The sequence below is a fragment of the Megalopta genalis genome, chromosome 1 (assembly GCF_051020955.1).
Source record: "Megalopta genalis isolate 19385.01 chromosome 1, iyMegGena1_principal, whole genome shotgun sequence".
In the NCBI taxonomy this organism is placed as follows: Eukaryota; Metazoa; Arthropoda; class Insecta; order Hymenoptera; family Halictidae; genus Megalopta; species Megalopta genalis.
In genome coordinates this window covers 38,243,146-38,262,381 of record NC_135013.1, presented here as the reverse complement: position 1 = coordinate 38,262,381, position 19,236 = coordinate 38,243,146, and the positions used below count along the sequence as shown (strand labels likewise).

The window sequence follows — 19,236 nt, the reverse complement described above, 5'->3', positions numbered from 1 at the left end:
TTTTAATCGCGAGATTGATCATTTATTTCACTTACGTTTGTATTTCATTAACACTAGCGCTACCAAACCAGTTAAAATGCCTGGTTTTTTATTTGTTTTTCTTTTACAATTCCCGATACCGTGAAAATATTTTTGTTGCAAAAGTTTTATTTAAACTTCTCCATTCGAGCATATATTATTGGGTTGGCAAGAAAGTAATTTCGGTTTGCACCAGTAGATAGTATTATGTTTGTATTGTCATTCTTCTGTTAAGGTTATCATATTTTTGTTTTCAGATTTGGTAGTTGACACTTTTAGGTTACTATAGAAACAAATTCTGTGCAGTTTTGTTTACAAATCTGTAAAGTTTGCTGTTAGTTTGCTGTCAATTTTAACATGGAGTGCAGAAATAAACATTGTCGACACATTTTACCTTTTTATTTTCACAAAGGCAAGAAAGCGGCCGAGGCTCGCAATGTGATACGTGAAATTTATGGCGTTGCTTGCTTAACAGAACGCACGTGTCAGAATTAGTTTAAAAAATGTCTTTCTGAAGATTTTTCACTTAAAGGTGACCAATGTTCTGGTCGACCTTCTGAAGTTGATGATGACAAAATCAAAGCCATAATTGAATCGAATCGTCATATAACTGTACGACAGATTGCAAAAAGGTTAAATGCATCACACATAATAACTGAATGTCACATAAGATGTCTTGGACTTGTTGAAAAGCTCGATGTTTGGGTTCCACATGGATTGAAAGAAATTCACTTAACACAACGAATCAGTATTTGCGATACGCATTTTAAACGTAAAACAATCGATCCTTTTTTTGAAACGAATTACCACTGACGATGAAAAATGAATCGTTTGCAATAATATTAATCGAAAAATATCTGGCCCAAGCGTGACGAACCAGCACAAACCATATCGAAAGCTGAATTGCATCAGGAAAATGGGATTATGAAGGTGTTATGTACTTTGAGTTGCTTCAAAACAATCAAACGATCAACTCGGATGTTTACTGCTAACAATTTATAAAATTGGAGGAAGCAATCAAAGAGAGAAAATCAGAATTGGCAAATCGCAAAGGAATCGTGTTCCACCACGACAATGCAAGGTCCCATGCATCTTTAGCAACGTGTACGAAATTATTGAAACTTGATTGGGAAGTGACGTCGCATACTCCATATATACTCGACCTTGCACCATCGGATTATCATTTATTTCGGAAATTTACAACACTTTATAAATGGTAAAAATTTCAATAATAACGATAGCCTCAAATCGCGCTTGATCGAGCTTTTTACTGGACCAAAAGTTTTATGAGCGCGGAATCATGAAGTTGCCAGAAAGATGACAAAAGGTCATCGAACAGAATGGAAAATATTGTACCGATTAAAGTTCATTTCTTGTATAGAAAAAATTGAGCTTTATATCATATTGAAATACCGAAATTACATCCTTGGCAACTCAATATAAAAAAAAATCGTAGGAAGTTTAAATCAATCCAATCTTGTCATTATTACAGAACAATATACATTAGTATATTAGACTCTCGTTCAGGGCTTGATAGTTCAAGTATCAATGAATAGTTTCAAACTATCGATTTTCTTTCCCGCACTTGCATCGCGTGCTTCGTTAATCTCTGCGGACGGGAAGGTATGAAATAGAATAAAATAAATCTCTGTTCAAGTTTTGCTGAAATCTCGACGAGGTCTCCCGAACAATCGTGTTCCGCGGAACGCTGAACGCCGAACGAACGGCTTGAATTTTTCATTCGACAAAAATCTTTCTCGCCGGGTAGAAGATCGAACGGAATAGACGAGCACGCCGGACGGAAACATGATGCAAACACGTCGTAAAAAAAAAGAAGAACTAGATAGAACTAAAAGCCGGGGTGCAAGGTTGAGAGACACCAGCCACCGGATACGAGACGCGTCGAACGGGTTTACGAGCGCGTCCAACGACCCCGAGACACGCCTAACCGAAATCGCATACAAATTCTATCAGGATTTTACTGTCGCCGTTCAAACATACTGCGCGCAGCATCTCCGCCGCCGGTGTCCGCGTCTTGCGAAATATGCATCGCCGGAGAAGCAGCCGGGTCACGCGCACTTCGAACACCCGGTCGGACGCGGGTAATTATAAAAAAATAGAGGCTTGTTTACCGAACCGGCGACTGGGCAAATATTCATAGTTTGATTACGCGTTATCGCCCGGAGAAACGGGTCGCCGCGGAATCGACGGTCGAAACGGCCAATTATCGGTCGGACGAAGACGAAAAAAGAATGGGGAACAAACAGAAACGAATCGCGGAACAAATAGAAGCAATTCCTGGTTTCAGATATCACCGCGGCAATTATATGGTTGTAACGAGCTGTATATCGGTGTTTTTAATGCACTTTGGGCTCGCTTCGAAATCATGCTCCTGTCGCGGCGATCGCGTCAGTTCGGATTCTTCGGGGTTTCAACGGGAAATTCGGTGAACGAAGTAGGTATTATACTTTCCGTGTCATTGCAAGAAATTTCAATAAGTCTAACTTGATTCTCTAACTTCGCTTGAGTCAATGCCGAATCAAAGAATTGAAGTTTGTTCGAAAGATGCTAGTTTGATCAGAGTTTTACGTCGAGTTTGAACGAACCTCATTCGAGATTTGTTTCAAGATCAGAGCATATAGTCTCAGCTTGGTTCGATTAAAGTTGCATTGATGTTTCAGCTAAGATGAATTGACGTTTAGTTGAAAACTGATTCGAGTCTGACTCAAGTTTTCGGCGCAAAATTCGAATAAAATACAAAGCGGCGCAGTTGTCGCGCGATTTCTATTTCGCACGCGTCTAAATCCAAGCCGGAAAGCGTTCGATTAACACGGTGCGGAGTTTGATGCCGAAAAGAGGGCCGGAAAACCGTCGCCGCCCAAGCAAATTTACAATTCCAGGACGAAATGAAATCTTTTCAGTCGAGCTCCGGCGATTCTCGCTAAAGAAGAGGTCCCGGCGCGGCAATAAGAAACGGACTCTTCAAAATCAAATAATCGCCGAGAATTCATGAAGCCGTATTTTCATTCGGCCGGCACAATGCCGGCCGAATTAGCGTTTCAATTATTCCGTTTCGCTTAAGCGCAAGTCCCAACTATTTCAGAATTCCGCGGAAGGCCATTACGCCTGTTAAACAGCGATACAGTGCTGTCTCGATAATTCACGATCCCATAATCGATTCTCCCCCCGGGAACGACATACCTCTTGACCGGTGAAAGCAATCATTGCTTTTCTCTCCGATCGTTTTTAAATCATACCTTGTGACGTTCTCATTTCGCACGATCTTCTCCGGCGAACATTTTAACGACCCTGCGAACCGTAACAGCGTCGACAAAACGCTACTTTCAAAGTCGAATGGAGCGACGAAAGCTTCTTATAGTAACAGATTCGACTGATGAAATAGAAAACTGTGAGCATTGTCGAGCTATTTTTTGACTTGCTTACTATTTGGACAGTATCTAGTTTCTCTTTTTGACAATCGAAAATGTTCCCTTTTCATACGGATTCACAATCTGATGGTAAACATTTCAACTTTCATATTTTTTTGCGAATGACGAGAAATTATCACGAAAATTATCTACTAAAAGTGACGGACGCGTGATGCTTCATAAAAAACGACGAGATTGAATTCGGTTAAACTCCTCGCCAACTTTAATATTTTTGCAGTTGATTGACGGCTCTAAGGCGCCATTAAAAATTACCATACCATAGTTCACAACAGTATTTACATTCCTAATTTTCATGTTTGTATATATGATAAATTGCGAAAAATTTATATATATGTATGTATTTATTTATTTATTTATTTATTTATTTATTTATTTATTTATTTATGTATTTAAATGTGTACTTAATCATAAAAACGATATGAAAACGATGACAGAATAAAGATAATAATCCAGAAGAAAAGCCTGGATTAACCTCACGGAGGTTAAATAGCTTCGAATGCGAAGGTTTAATACGAAGTATGCACGATTTTATTCAATAATTTCTTCTGCAACAATTCTTGCAGCGTCATCGATAGACTGCGAATTTTATGCATTTATGGTATAAATGGTCAGAGGATATGCAAACTATGAAGACTTTAGAAGAACTTAAAAATATTTAAGATTAACATTATTGTCCCTGTAATAACCCTTTGAGGACGAACGTCAAAGTACCGACTACATCGGAGCATCTTATTCCAGAAGTTGCAAACCCGTAACATTCTTAGCGTTTTCAAAGATCCTCGTCCGCAAAGGGTTGAAACTCTTGGAAGAAGAAATATAATTTTATTTAACCCCTTGGAAATACATATTTGACGACTGAGACTCGTCATGCACTTATTTTGCCTAAGTTACGAATAACGAATCTAATTAGTCATTCAAACCTCTAATTACTATGATATTATTATTATACTACTACCTTTAATTAATATAACACTCAAACAAATGAATTCCCACGCAAAATCTACTGTCTTTATACATCATTCCGCGCATCGGCAAATTAAATCCGTTCCGAACGCAAGAATTTTTCCAACTAAATCTGTACCCAAGCGGTTAACTCCCATTCCTTGCAACGAGCGCAGACAAATTTTATTTTGCATAAGGATCCGCAGTCGTCGATTCTAAAATAACAACCGTGGAAGCAGTCCGGTGCTTTAAGATTGAGATAGCCTCGAGACCGAGGGGTTAAGCCCTAGCAAAGAATCGCCCTATTTCAAGGGAGGCCCGAGCCCTGTGCCAACTGTAAATCACGACCAATCGTAGAGACTGGGGACGGTCGCTTCGGTCCCGGTAACAGGTGCGGGCCACCCAGGCCCGCAACAAAAATGCGGGGGCGGTTCGATCCACGAGAAAGGAAGCCCATTAGCGCTCGCGCGAGAGCGAAGTGGTCGTTCATTCATGAACTCGGCCAGACATAGCGTTGTACCCACTATCGTACTACTATTACTACCACCACCGGGCGCTGCTACTACCCGGTACTACGACACGGCCGCCTCGCCACCACCACCACCACCACCACCACCACTTTTACGGCACTCCAGCGCGCCGGAGCTGGAGCCGCGGCATGGCAGAGTGTGGGTTACGTGTTCCACCGCAAACCGGCACCACCACCGCCGAGCTGCCGCCTACTACCACCACCGTCGCCGCCGCGATACTGCAACCCCCGTGGTAGCGCCGCGTTCCAGGCGTTCTTACCGGAGGAGTTTCGAATACTCCTGGCAAGCGCGACCCCGACCCCTTTTCGATCCGCGTTCTCCATCGGCCACCTTGACACTGAAAATCCTCACCGTGACTCCTCCAAGAAATTAATTGGCCGAGGACTCCGGGACACCTCGCGCGGCTGAAACGCCGCCGGCTGGATCGTCCAACCCTTGTTTGCTGAACAGGGAACACACGCAGTTTAACCCCGTGACACCCGTGACCAGGCTGCCGGCTTTGCGAGCACTTGCCGGGATTCGAAACTGGGCAGGTGTCGCAAGAATTCGGGGACATTCGGCTCGACTTGTTGATCTCCTTTTGTATCGCAATTCGGGGGATGCGAATCTAAGGGATATCTTTTCGAATTTATAGAAATATTCGGGGGGTACGTAATGAATTTAAGGAATACTTTTCGAATTTATAGAAATATTTACGTTGATTGAAGTCGAGAAAAATTGATACAGCGAGGATTTTATTTTTTACCGTGTACCGATGAATAGTTTTGAAATTTGATGACACCAGCGAGAGCGTTTTGCATCATTAAGAAGAACATTTTCTACCGGGATTAATATAACATGTTATTGAATGTTACGAATGTTACGGAGAATGAATTGTTAACGAATATTAAGGTATAATATAATATAATATTGTATAACATAGTATAATATTATAATAATATTATATATATTATTATAATAATATATTATACTATATTATATTATACAATATATCAATATAATTATATTATACTATATTATATTATACAATATGTTATATAATATAATATTATATAAGAGGTATAATATCAAGGCCCGAATGACTAAAAATAGTAATTTTCTTGATTGCTCGTGAAATGCAATTTAAAGTAAAAAATCCAATCATAAAATTTATTTGTGCAATTAAATCTGAATAAAATTTATTTTGAACGAAGCAACATATGTGCCTTACAATTTAATTTAATTGCTATTTTATTGTGCTAATGTCACGTCACACACACACACGTGAAATCACGTGGAATTTGTTCTAACGTCAGATCTGTTTCTAACAGATTCGAGGTAATAGAAATATGCTGGCTGAATGTCACGTGATTTCACGTGACGCGACATTAGTACATTTTTACCGTTAACGCCGTCGTCGTCCGTGTTCAATTGCGTTTCAGCCGAACATCGAACACCGAAGCTCGCGAACACCTCATTGCACTCGAGAAACAATTTCCGCGGGAGACTCGTAAAACATGAAAGGGCGGTGCAAACGGGATAATCCAAAAACGAAAATTCGATACATCGCCCGGCCCGCGCCTCCCCGAATTTTTTTTTTAACGCGCTTGTACGCGACGCTTTACGATCATTTTATAGATGCTCGGCCGCGAATAAAGTTGTTACTGCCGCGAGTAAAAACGACGGCGGTGTACTGTTTTACGAGGAATTCGGAAAAACCATTCTTCCCCGCGGAAACACGGACAAGCGCGGGGATCTCTGAATTATTGATCGGCCGTATCCACCGCGGAGGAGAGATCGTCTAAAACAGTCCATAAAATGGAAATGTATTCGCCTTTTAATCTGGCCGGCCGCGGAAAAATCATTATAACTTCGCCGTTCCGGGATTCCTTAGATTCCATTATTGCTCATTAAATCCTGCTCCGGGCGGCCATCAAAATTTTATTACGGAATAATTATGCCGTCCGACCCGCATCGATCCGTTCCCGCATCGGTCAAAATTAGAATAGTTCCAGATAATGAACAGGATTATTGAATTTCCCCGAATTCCACGTACCCGGACACTTCAGATTTGCGAAGCGGGCGGAACTATCGGTCGACGAACTCGCCGCAGCCCAGAGATAACACCTTTGAGGTGCTCGACGTTCTATTAATATTTCATATACTTGTCAGTCAATCAAACTGTTACTCAACAATTCTAAAACTCGGCGAATCATTGATGCAGAAACAATATCACAGAGAATTATATCGGTTTTGTTCCGATTTGTCTAACAGAACTTATTTATTATTCATTGCCTTGAAACACAATGGCACCACAATCTCACAAATCATCAGAAACATTTCGCTAAAATACGTTGTGTCTTCCTTCGTTTGACTGCTCAAGCCAGTAATTAAATATATGAGAATTCGATTATTTTTAGTGGTATTATAATTAATATCAATATAATAATATTATTATATTGATTGATATATATATATATATAATATAATATTATTATATAATTATTATATAATATTATTATATAGTATACTATTATATTAGTAATATTATTAGTGATATTATAATAAATAATATATTCAATCTTGTACAAAACAAAAAGATTTTGCTAATGCTCGAATTGCAACCGTATACTAACGAAGCACTCTCATTATATGTGTTCGTATATTATATATATATAATACTAATATATATTATATATAATACTGCGTTTTTATACATACATGGCAACCAATGGTGGTTGACGTACGACGAACCGGCTTGAGGGGTTAACGCGGTCTTCGTCAAATAAATCACGCTTCGAAAACATTTTCCATTCGACGACATGTTTTTAATCGGTTTCAAGAGACGTCGGATTCGACCTCTATCCCATGAAATAACCATATAACGCGTCGTAACGGCGCGTTTCATTTTTCAATTGATTTCGGTGCACATCCGCGGCGCGTTCATCGACACGCTAATCAGGAATTCCCGTGAACGTGTTCAACATTCGGCCACGGACAAATCTCTTCTCCCGGTCGATTCTGGCTCTCTTCTCTGTCTTCCTGCTTCCTCGGCACCGTTTGAAAAAGTGTCTCGACCCTCCGCCCGGAACCTTTTTTTCGCGCGCCGGCATCAAACGATTACTACGTACCGCGAATTTTCACGCGGCGGAGACACACCCTTGAAAACAGTTCGGCTGACCTATTTCCTACGCTCGTTCCGAATGACAGATCGCAATCAAACGTCCTCGGCGCAGAATAAAGAAAAAAAATATCCGAGCCGAACGCCTCGGCCGAAATTATGTGGGACGAAGCACCGAAAACGCTTCGAACGGTTTTTGCCTTCGCTTCAAGCGGAGACAAAAACGTGCCGTGCCGCGCTTCGAAAACACGAACAAAGATTACGTTCTCCGGTGAACTTCACTATTTTTTCGTTTTTACTTAGCGCGATTGATATTACGAAAATTGCGCCCAGACATTCAGTTTTTGCACTTACAAGCTTGGCCGCAGAAATGTTACAAATTCTTCACTCGTTTTTATAATCTCGTATTTCGAGGAGTTGCGTCAGAAACGAACGATTTTACAATATCTAGATCAGTAACTGAATGGATATCGCCAAATAATTATCTTGAATTGAATCAGAAATCGAGGCAATTCGTAATTCAAAGCGCTATCCCGTTGAGGAATTTTCCTTTTCCATATCACACATGCGACTATGGAATGATCGAGCATGCTTAATACTGGATTTACGGAACCCCTCAAAACGACTAATTTTTTAATTTATGATTATTCACATCTTAAAAATACATTTACGAGTTATTTATTCAATTCGTATGTTACTTACGGCAAACGTTACAATAACACTCGTTAAAAATCAGAATAAATGTCTCATTGTCACTTTTATAAACTAACAAAATACAGCTGTGTTTTGTGCTCCGTAAATCTAGTGTTAACAATTAATATCTGGAAATAAGAAATTATCGAACGAAGAGAAATTCGCGTAACTCGTAAACGAGCTGTATTAAACGAAAATTCATCGGAGCCGAACGAGGAGGTTGATTGTCCACAAATTTCGGGCAATTTTCAGGCAACGCGTCGAGCAATTGAATCGCGCGCAACTATTTTTTATTCCGCAGATAATGCGTCCGAAAGTTTGCCCTGAATAGACCACGGTGTTGTAAAGCGAAGCGGGTGCTCGATATCGACACCTTGACCCTGAGAACCCGGCGAGGTTCATAACTTCCTAACAACTCCTCCGAAACTTTCTTCGTAACGATAAAAAGTGGCCGGGATAAGTAAACGCGATCGAATCGATGCATCGGCATGTAAAGGACCCAGGTCGGGGAACTCGCGGGCATGGGAGTCTCGATTAGGCGAAAGTTTCGAGTTTCGACCCCGGAACTCCCGTTCCGGATATTTTCCCCTGAAAATAATCGGCGTTGCGGCGGATCTAATCCACGTGTTACATCCACGTGCGCGAATTACAATATCCTGAAATACTTTGAACAATTCGAGAACAGAAACAATGGTAGAAACAATATGTGCTACGTTTTCTTAATCAAAGAGAAATTGAAATTCCGACCCGTCGAAATATATATTTAGCATTTCCTACTTTCAATTAATTAACTAATTATGTTTATTGTGTCAACGGGGTGGGCCCTTTGTTACGAAGAATGTTCTAATAGCGATAACAGTTATAATAATAATTATAATAATAATTATAATAATAATTATAACTTTTGGCTCGTTATTAATTGCATTTCAATGATTTTAGTCTTTTCCTGGTGTGATCTTTTTACTCCACTTTGCAGCGCATTTGACGAAGAATTTAGAAGGATTGAAAGATGGACGGTAAAAATCAATGCAATTTTCTCGATACAATAAATTAGAATGTTCGAGTATAATTCTAGCGTGCACTACGATTTCTACTGAGACGAGAAAAATTCTTTTTTAGCTCGATGCCATCTTGAAACTCCATAGACACGAAATCTTCACTAGACACGTGCGTTAAGACTCGACAGACTTCAAACCACCTAAAAACTCTACAAATTTATTTTGCCATTGCAATTCTCCCCGACGCTATACTCTCGAAAAATTGAATTCTACCAACGTTTCAACGCCAATCTTCGCGAACGTCGATCCTTCACACATACCCTAAATCTCGCGCCACTTGCTCATACTCGCGAAGGATCGTTACTCAATTTCCCCGAACAACCTTTATTCGCAAGATCAACATCCCGCGATCGTGGTTCCGAAGCATCCACGTGGATGGAACGATCCCTAAGACCGAGAAGATCGCACAAAACCTGGCACACAACGACGCCTGACGCAAACAACGTTGCAGAAAATTGCCGAGTCCTAAACGAACCTCGGGGACGCGGTGCTCGCCCCGAAGGACTCGTCGTCGACCGAACCTGTCCCGCACTCGTCACTGGATCATGCTCGCTGGACGCGGCAAGGGACCCGATGGAACTAGTCGCCAGGAAAATCCCAGTCGGCCCGACTGGGCCCCCTAACGAGTCCAGCGGCTCGTTAGAGTCCTGGCCCGGGACAGCGGCGTCGAGAACACGTGGCCGATCCTCCGCGTCCCGGTTTCAAGATTGTCCATCGCGGACTCACCCCCCGAGCACGATCTCACCCTCCAGGCTCGTGGGATTCACTTTTGCACGGGGATCGAGGGACCGCGGCGTCGACGACGAGATCGATGTTCACGCGCAAAAAATCCCACTTTTTCTCGAGTGGTCGCGGTGGTGGCGGCGGCGGTGGCGGCGGTTTTCGATTGGCGGCGATTGATCCATAGATCGACAAAGGAAAGAAAAGAATTCTCACCCCCGCAGCAGCCAGGCCTCGCAGCTTCCGCTGGAGCTCCGACCGTAAACACACGTCGGTGGTTGATCGCGCACTGAAGTTACCACCGCGGATCCGGCATTCGACTAGGATCCCACACCGACGGCCACCGACCTTCCCCCTACCCCTCGCATCCCCCCACCGACGAACCTGGCCGCCCCGCTCGCCCCGCCGGCCAGCCCCGCCGCCCCAGCATCGACGAACAACCCCCTTTTTAACCCTCCCGCCTGGCCGACACTCGAAAACCGTCACCCGGCTCCGTCATCGTACACCCCCACGTACGCGCGCGGACAACCCTCGTTTCGCCCGACACCTAGCCTAGCTGCTGCGAGAACGCCGGCTCTGATGGAGTAGTTCCTTCTTATCTCGAGATGATCCACCGGCCGGTTCAGACGGCGGGATTTCGCCGCACCCCGAACGGTTCTCAAGGGGTTGACACCCCAAGGGCACGCGTTGCGAATATTTTTCCGAAAATTAACACGTTTTACACGGCGGTATCTTGTACCGTTCTCGCCGATCGGTGAACGCTTTCGTAAGGAATGGAGAGACGAAATTCCTGGGGGAAGGTGATTGATGTAGCAAGGTTAGATCACGGCAGAAGTTTAACTTCTAGCGGCAGTGATTTATGCTGATGTATCCTATTTGCGCGAGGCTTATCTTCCACGATGCAGGGAAAAGAATCTGAGTTCTCCGTGGAGAATGTTGTCTTTCGAAATATTTGCAGATGCGAGAAAAGTGTTGCAATTTTTCCGGTATCTAAAACAGTTAACTCAATCTTGTCGGAAGTTTCGGGACGCTATTTCCATCGATTTAATGCTCGGGTCTAGTCTTAACTCCAGCTCGACACTGTACATCTTGGACAAGATGTATAATTCATCTCGCAGACCGGCGGCGAGGTGCTCCGCCGGCTTTATTAGTTATTAAAGTGAAGAAACGCGTGTAGCCAACAGAGCCAAATTACAGCGTCCCCGGGTGACTATTTGCGAGTTACAGCGTAGTCTCGGCTTCGATTCGGAATTAGGATGCTCGAGGCCTCTTTAGGAAGGCTCTCGGTTGTATATACGGAATTGACCATTTATCGAAGATTTTCGTGCGGCTTTATTTCGCCGCAGCACCGATATGTTTTCATTCGATTAGTTTGAGTTCTGCTTATCCAAGAATCCAATATGCGGACTCTTCGATCGAACGGCTCGAGCATAATCTCCGACAACATGGAGCAAGGTATAGTACAAGGAAGATAAGAAGAAAGGATACCCCGGGGGATGAGAAGGTCGAACGAATGTCTCCCGTTACAATCAATATTTGTCGAGCAATATTTAAGGGGACAGTACGGTTTAGAACGCGATTTCTTTTTACATTTTTAGGTGATTTTATCTCGTATTCAGGGAACTTTTGTTATCCTTACATTTACGAATTGATAAATTCAACGAGAGTTTACGAAATCTTCAGAATTTGTTGACAATCTCCATTTTTAAAAAAAATTTATTCTGCTACGTATTTTTCGCGATAACTGCGTAATTGATAAAAGAAAATTTCAAATGTACATACCTCAAGCTGTTGACGAACCGGGAGGGATTAATAACAAAACTGTTAGGGTGCACGCGTGGACTCTCGGCCGGACTGGATGTTGTAGACATCCAGGCTTGCATGCAGGTCCATAACAAAGTAAATTTCGATTAAAATAGTGTTAACTATTTTATCTACTATATTAACTATTTTATCTACTGAAAGCTCATTAACAGGTTTATGACTGCCCCGCGTCTAAAAGAAGCTGAATAATCCCCGTCTGTATAACAATTCTGACAGAAATGATTCAACTATGTTACCCGAGACTAACTTCTTTAAAAAGTTATTAAAAAGCTTTCACAGTTAGCTTCTAATTATTTAAATTCAGTATCCAAAGAAATTACAGAAGAAATATTGAGAAATATATATTCAAGTATTGAAAGTCTCTAATATATTGCTTATGCTTTGAATATTTCTTCTGTAATTTTTTTTGATAACATTAACTTACGACTCGCGATTATCAGTTTACCTAACTACCTAATGACTGAATTTAAATAATTAGAAGCTAACTGTGGAAGCTTTTTAATAACTATTCATTTATATATATAAACGAACACAAGTATTGAAAAATCCTAATATATTGCTTATTCTTTGAATATTTCTTAATATAAACATATTAATACTTAATTAAACATATAAAATATATGTTATAAAATATATATAAATAAAAGTATAAAATTTATTTATTAAATAAAATATTAATAAAATATTATATTAAATAATAATATAAAATGAAATTTATATTATATGTAATGAAATATATGTAATATAAAATAAATAAATTTTACTTTTATTTGTATATATATTACAAATTATATTATAATATTATATATATATTATAAATAATATAATAATATAATATAATATATAATTATAATATATATTATACAATAATATAATAATAATAAAATAATATAATAATATATATTACATATAATAAATTTTATTTTTATTTTTTGTATACTGTCCTGGAATAAGAAGGATAGTATATTTTGAATTAATGTTTTAAAACCGATATATAATAAAGCATTCGGTTTAGATCGATCAAATAGGTGGTTCCAATATTCATCGACGTTTCGGTCAGATCACTATAGCGATCGGGGTGAACCAAAGCGTTAAATATTAGCTGAGGCTTTCCGAAATACGATGTTGATTCTCCAGAACTAATTATCTCGCATTCTGGCGCCGGGAATGATTTTAACGCAACCACGTAAGAGGCTGGTGCGCAAGGGAAGGTTAACCATCACGGCTAACCGCGAGATCACCGCGGACCTCGAAGCTTCCGAAGCTCACCGCGTCGGTTCCAGCGGCTTCCAGCACTTACTGAATCCAGAGCGATTAATAACAAGACCATGGTAATACGATTATAACATTGCCATTGCCGAAGTATTGCGAAAATACAGCGACAAAATAACGATGAATAAATAATGTTTGTGCACTTCGAATGTAACATAAACAGTCGAATGTGTTCGATGGGTCACTTCTACACGTATTTACATGGCTATTACGTCGTGCAAGGAATGTTTAGACTATCGCTAATTGCCATATACGTTATAATCATTACTGTTTCATTATCATAATTAAACAGCTTCGGGTTGCCACGATCCACTTTGTTTCACTGTGACCAACACCAGCTCATTCGGATGCTCCCTTACCCGTTGCGGTCCATTCCATTCCGCTCTAATACGTTCTAGTTCATTTTGTTCCGGTTTAACCCACTCCAATCCATTCTGGCCCCCTCTCACCCTTTAGGGTTCATCTTCGTTCGAGCTAATTCGCGCTGGTTCATTTCGAGTAGTCCTCGTTCCGCTGCACACTACGTTCTGGCTTCTTTCTATCCGGTTTAAATTGTTACGATTTATTCTGATTTTCTTTTACCCTCTACGGTTCACCCTGATTCGGATCTAATCTAGTTGATCCTGATCCTAATCTAATTGTTTCTATTCTGGTTCATCCTAATCAGATTGACTCTGATCTGCTAGCCCGGATCATCTCCCCGTGCGATATTATTCATTACATCTTATTCCATTTTTGTTTTACCATTTCCAATTTGTCCCAGTCCGCTTCACTTTGATTCAGTCCATCCTGATCTGGGTTAGATCCTGGACCCCTATCAGCCTCCACGGATGACCTTGGTCCGATTTAATTCACCCTGGCTCAAGTCGAGCCGCCCCCGTTTGTCCCGTTCTGCCATAATGCGATCTGGTCTATTTCCTTCCAGTTTAAATCGCTACGATTCGTTCCGGTCCTCTCTTAGCCTCTCCGATTCATCCTAATCTCGTTCATCCTGGTTCGTTCATACCAGTTCGACTTAAACTGAGCCCAGATCAATCGCAATATGGCAACCTGCAACAAGGTTGCAGGCTTCTGAAATTCTTTTCATAAAATGGGTCAAAAAAATCGTATCACGATCGTCTTGGACTCTTTGGAACGGTGAGACTATAAGTTATCTATCCGTGGTAATTTCGATCGTTTAAAAAATGTTTTGAGTTCTCCAGAGCTCTGCGAAGTGCTTCAGAATATTAAAAAACCCATGTTCCTGAGGATCTTGACAAATGTGATGCTACTAACTGAACGGTCACTCTAGATAAAAATAAGCAACGGGATTCGAAAGTAGGAAGCCGGCGCTTTAAAATGAGCACAGAACCATCGCGATACGATCATATGTAACAGAGATACAGCCTTTTAAAGCTAGTCAAATTTGCTTGACGGTGAACCTCCATTTTTGATCCCACAAGTTCCAAAATCGACCGTTGCAGCCCACATATTATAAATTGTTTTAAAAAAATCGTACGACGATTATATATATATTTTAGACTAGTTGGAAAGAGGAGATGCTACGCTGTCGAACCGCGATGGTTTTGGTTGCCAAAATAATTTATTGAGCTCTTGAGAGCTCAACAAAGTTTTTCGAGAAACCAAAGATACCGGGTTTCGACGAACTTTGTAGGAAAAAGTGCGCAAAAGAAATTTGTACAAGATTGCTGTATACTAATCTATATTTGTATATTTTATTATTGACATACTCGTCGCCGCAAATATGTTTATAAAAATGTTCGATAGCATATAAATATATTATCACTACATATTTACAGAGTATTATATAAATATGATGACGCTGCAATATAATCATATTATGATACTATGATTCACTTCTAACTATAAATTAGTAAAACTACTAAAAAATAAATAATTTCACATTAGAAGATAGCGTTATTAAAATAATTTCAATTAAGAATGAATGGACCCTTCATTTTAGAAATGCTCCCGGCAGTATATTGCATCAACTGCGCCTGCTGTACGTAGAGTAAATTGATAGAAAAAGTTATAACACCTGATCTTTGATAGATATTGTTAGTATCGTTAAAGGCTATTATGCTGCACTGTATAAAAAATTCCATGTGCCTAAGATATGAAATGTACTCTTGTTAAGACTAGTTTTGTGCGATTAATTGCGTTAAAATGTTCTCAACGCTCTCTTTGCTCTATGTACTAGGATATAAAATTATGCGATTCCTTTGCAATTCCTCCTGCCTAGTTTTATATGTATACCTCGTCAACCAGATTTTTCTAAATATTTCACAGTCTTTCATTTCTAATCCATATTCACATATTGTCCTGTAACCGTGGCTGTTTGATGATATCTTCTTCTACCAGCAAAATCTTCGTTCTCTTCGTTCAACTGAGCTGAACATGTTTCAACTCCTGGATGGACGGGAGTAACAACAATCTGTTCGTAGCTATAAACTTTCCTTCTAAAATTCAGAAAATGAACTAAATATTAACTGCATCATAAAAATAGCGATTATCATGATGGTTTTAATTGTTACCCCATAAGCCTTAATAACGATATCTTCAGCCAACTGAGGAATTTAAATTCTGATGATACTCCCGGTTTCACAGCGGGATTAGCATGACCAACGTAACTCCATACAAGAAAAACAACGACTATGTTGGCAATGGCATAGCCCCAATGAACGAGAAACATTATAAGTAATTTGATAAGGCACTGAAAATAATACTTTGATTTAAACCGTATTTGCATAACTTATACATGTCAAATCTATGGAAACTTACACCTAACAGTGAAAGCCATCTGTTACACAACGGACTGTACCAATTTCCCGATTTATTATGGATGTGAATTTTTCGTTCGGAATTATCCATGGGGCTAGCATTTTCATCAAGACTTGGCGAAGAGTCTACGTAAAAGTTATTCTCAGAGAGACTGGGATTTCTCTACAAATAATTTCAAAACAATGTTTTATTATTGTAACACAATGACCAAATATTCGCGTGTACTTACAACAAGATTTTTATGTCTAATCCTTTCAGGGAAAAGATTATCCAAATCATTATCAATGTCGGGCATTGAATTATTCCTACTCGCTGATCCATAATTACGGTCAAACGTTGGAGATTGTGTTCGAAATCTTTGTTCTCGAGTCAACTGTATATCAAACGTTTGCGCAAGAGCAAAGTATGCATAATCTAAACACGCATAGGTCAAAAGGAAAGGCATTGTGACAATTGGCGCAAGAGTATTAATCTGTCCAGTGATGATAAATGTCAATGTAACAACGGCAACCACCAACATTGCGTACACGGGCACTTTGTTTGGTCCCCTCTAAAAACATAAATTTATTTTCTGTATTGTAGGCCTCGAAAATTTAAGAAAGCTATCCGACAATTTGACTCACGCCTCTTTGTAAACAACTCATTCCTGGTATAACATTTTGACTAGCAATAGATTGAAGGACACGGGGCGTGCCGTACATAGCACCCAAACAACTACTGAACGATGACACGTACAAACCCGCCAACAACAATACCGAAATCGCCGATACCGTTGAAGCAATCTTAAAATTCGTCAGAAGTGCATTACGAGTGCACGTTGCCGCAAGAACCATCGTAAAACACAAATACATGAAGGTTCTAAAAATAGAAAATCCGATATAAAGTTTCTGACGAATATATTTAAATTTATGCAAACATCTGGCGAAATTAATTACCCAGTTCCAACTGCTGCTAGAGTACCATTAGGAATATCCGTGGACGGATGTCTTAAATCCCCACTCATATTGATGCCAGCTAAAACACCAGTTACTGTAGGAAAAAATACACCAAACACTGTGAACCAACTGTATCCATCCTGATAGTTCGGTAAAGTGTTATTTCTCAAATTTCCTGAAAACCAGCCCTCAAAGCCAGCCTCTGCAACATTCATATAATAATTATACAGTTATTAAATGAATAATCTGTTACAGAGCACATAGTACCTTACCATTATTCACATGAGTAAAACTTCCCACCACAAAGTCTACTCCAGCAAGAAGTAAAATTAGCAGGAGAAGAAACTGGAGCTTTATGACCCACTTGACACCAGCGACATTGATAACAGATAACAAGATAACAGCTGCACATGCAAAACCGCGCTCTGCCCAAGCAGACTCTAAGTGCACTAAACCAGCCATAGATTCTCCAAAACCTAACACATTCAATGCACAACCCACCGCCTACAACAGAAATTTTAAATGACCTTCCCATAATGTTACTATTAGCTGTGTTATCCAACCTGTCCAAAACAGTATAATAGCCCAATTGATCCACCAAATCTTGATCCCAACACATGTGACAATAGAAAATAAACTCCACCACTTTCTACTCTACACCTTTCACAAATTCCAACTGCAGATAGTACTGTTACTAGTACAATGCATACTGAAACAATTGTAAATCACATAAATATTTAACTATCATAATTGAGGATACAACATTTATGGACTTTTTCTTAGGTAACTGTAGTTACCTGTACATAATGTAATTAGCACTGCATTGAGAACTCCAGCTTGTCCCACTATCCAACCAGATCTCAAAAAAACAATCACTCCGAAGATATTTATAAGACAAGATGTAAATACACCGTCCCAAGTTCCAAACAATACAGGTTGAGAAATGAAAAAATTTGATTTCCACCAAGGGTCAGAGCTCTATAAAGTATAAAAAGATATAAATAGAATCACTACTTTTTATAGCACATTTACTTACATATTCTTGGGCAAATAGCTCATTCGCTCCTGTTTGATACATTTCAGGTCCAAGTTCTTCATATTCTCCATTATTCCTTCTGGTTTCATTGTTCCTTTGAGTTTCTACATTATGCAAACCGTACCTGGACCAATCAATATCTCTATTAGTCGCAACATCTCCATTTGACATTTGATTTTGTTCATTGGGCTCCATGTTTTTTTCCATGAGACTATTTTATACAACAGTTAACCACTCTGTACTCTGTAGTAACAATATCAGTCTTCTTCTTTCAAATCCAGCTTTGTAAGAGTAGTACAGAATATATTGACAGATAAATACAAAAGCCTTGTCTAATATGCTTCATGTCTATATCAGTATAGTAGTACATCAATCATTGCTTAACATCGTTCAAATAAATATTTTAGCTGCTACTGCCACTCCAATAAAATAAATATCAAATTATATGGTTACTTCAGCGAAGAAAAGGCGATCAATATAACTAATGTGTTTGTTGTCAACTTTACTGGTGTAGGTTAGGATGCATTCTCTGCATTTATATGAATCAGTGATTGTCGCAAGTTATCACTGCGTGATAGAAACGTAGCGGTGATTTCATATTTTTTGCAATTTATCAACTTCTTATATCAATCTTATCGCTTTAAATATATCACCTAGCGGTGACGTGTTGTTCCAAGATAGAACGACCATTTTTGATCTTTCTAACGGTACTGTACACACACACGTGAAGGTAGAACGCAGATGATATGTCAGAGCTAGACTTAGGGGTAGGAGAACCTCTTTCGGCTTTGTTTTCATTGACTATCATTCCGAACTTCTTACCCCGCAATGTTGGAAATATTGGGCATCAGATTTTTTATTTTATTTTTTCTGAGATT

General features: G+C 39.8%; 2 protein-coding genes across 7 annotated transcripts in view; both read right to left on the bottom strand.

The window, feature by feature from the left end:
* Dscam3 (Down syndrome cell adhesion molecule 3) overlaps positions 1–10,817 on the bottom strand; it is a 346,778-nt gene extending 335,961 nt beyond the window's left edge. For all 6 annotated transcript variants that reach the window (XM_033467267.2, XM_033467265.2, XM_033467262.2 and 3 more), the window contains exon 1: positions 10,727–10,817. The gene's annotated coding sequence lies outside the window, so the exon portion shown is untranslated. The remainder of the gene's footprint in view (positions 1–10,726) is intronic.
* Positions 10,818–15,291: 4,474 nt separating this feature from the next.
* On the bottom strand, positions 15,292–19,090 carry LOC117218655 (solute carrier family 12 member 8). Its single transcript, XM_033467201.2, has 10 exons — positions 18,359–19,090; positions 18,120–18,300; positions 17,886–18,031; positions 17,595–17,826; positions 17,323–17,524; positions 17,011–17,245; positions 16,617–16,937; positions 16,388–16,549; positions 16,141–16,319; positions 15,292–16,065 (listed from the first exon to the last, which is right to left on the bottom strand). Exons 1-10 carry the CDS (start codon positions 18,563–18,565, stop codon positions 15,906–15,908), a joined length of 2,025 nt encoding a protein of 674 aa, XP_033323092.2. The 5' UTR covers positions 18,566–19,090; the 3' UTR covers positions 15,292–15,905.
* Positions 19,091–19,236: the final 146 nt, after the last annotated feature.

What these genes read in the sequence shown, in the direction of transcription:
- LOC117218655 (XM_033467201.2), bottom strand. Translation starts at nt 18,565, where the DNA reads ATGGAAAAAAACATGGAGCCCAATGAACAAAATCAAATGTCAAATGGA. An exon ending in AGCTATTTGCCCAAGAATAT is followed by an intron (nt 18,301 to 18,358) that starts GTAAGTAAATGT and finishes TATACTTTATAG; the next exon opens with AGCTCTGACCCTTGGTGGAA. An exon ending in TCGTTATTAAGGCTTATGGG is followed by an intron (nt 16,066 to 16,140) that starts GTAACAATTAAA and finishes TCTGAATTTTAG; the next exon opens with AAGGAAAGTTTATAGCTACG.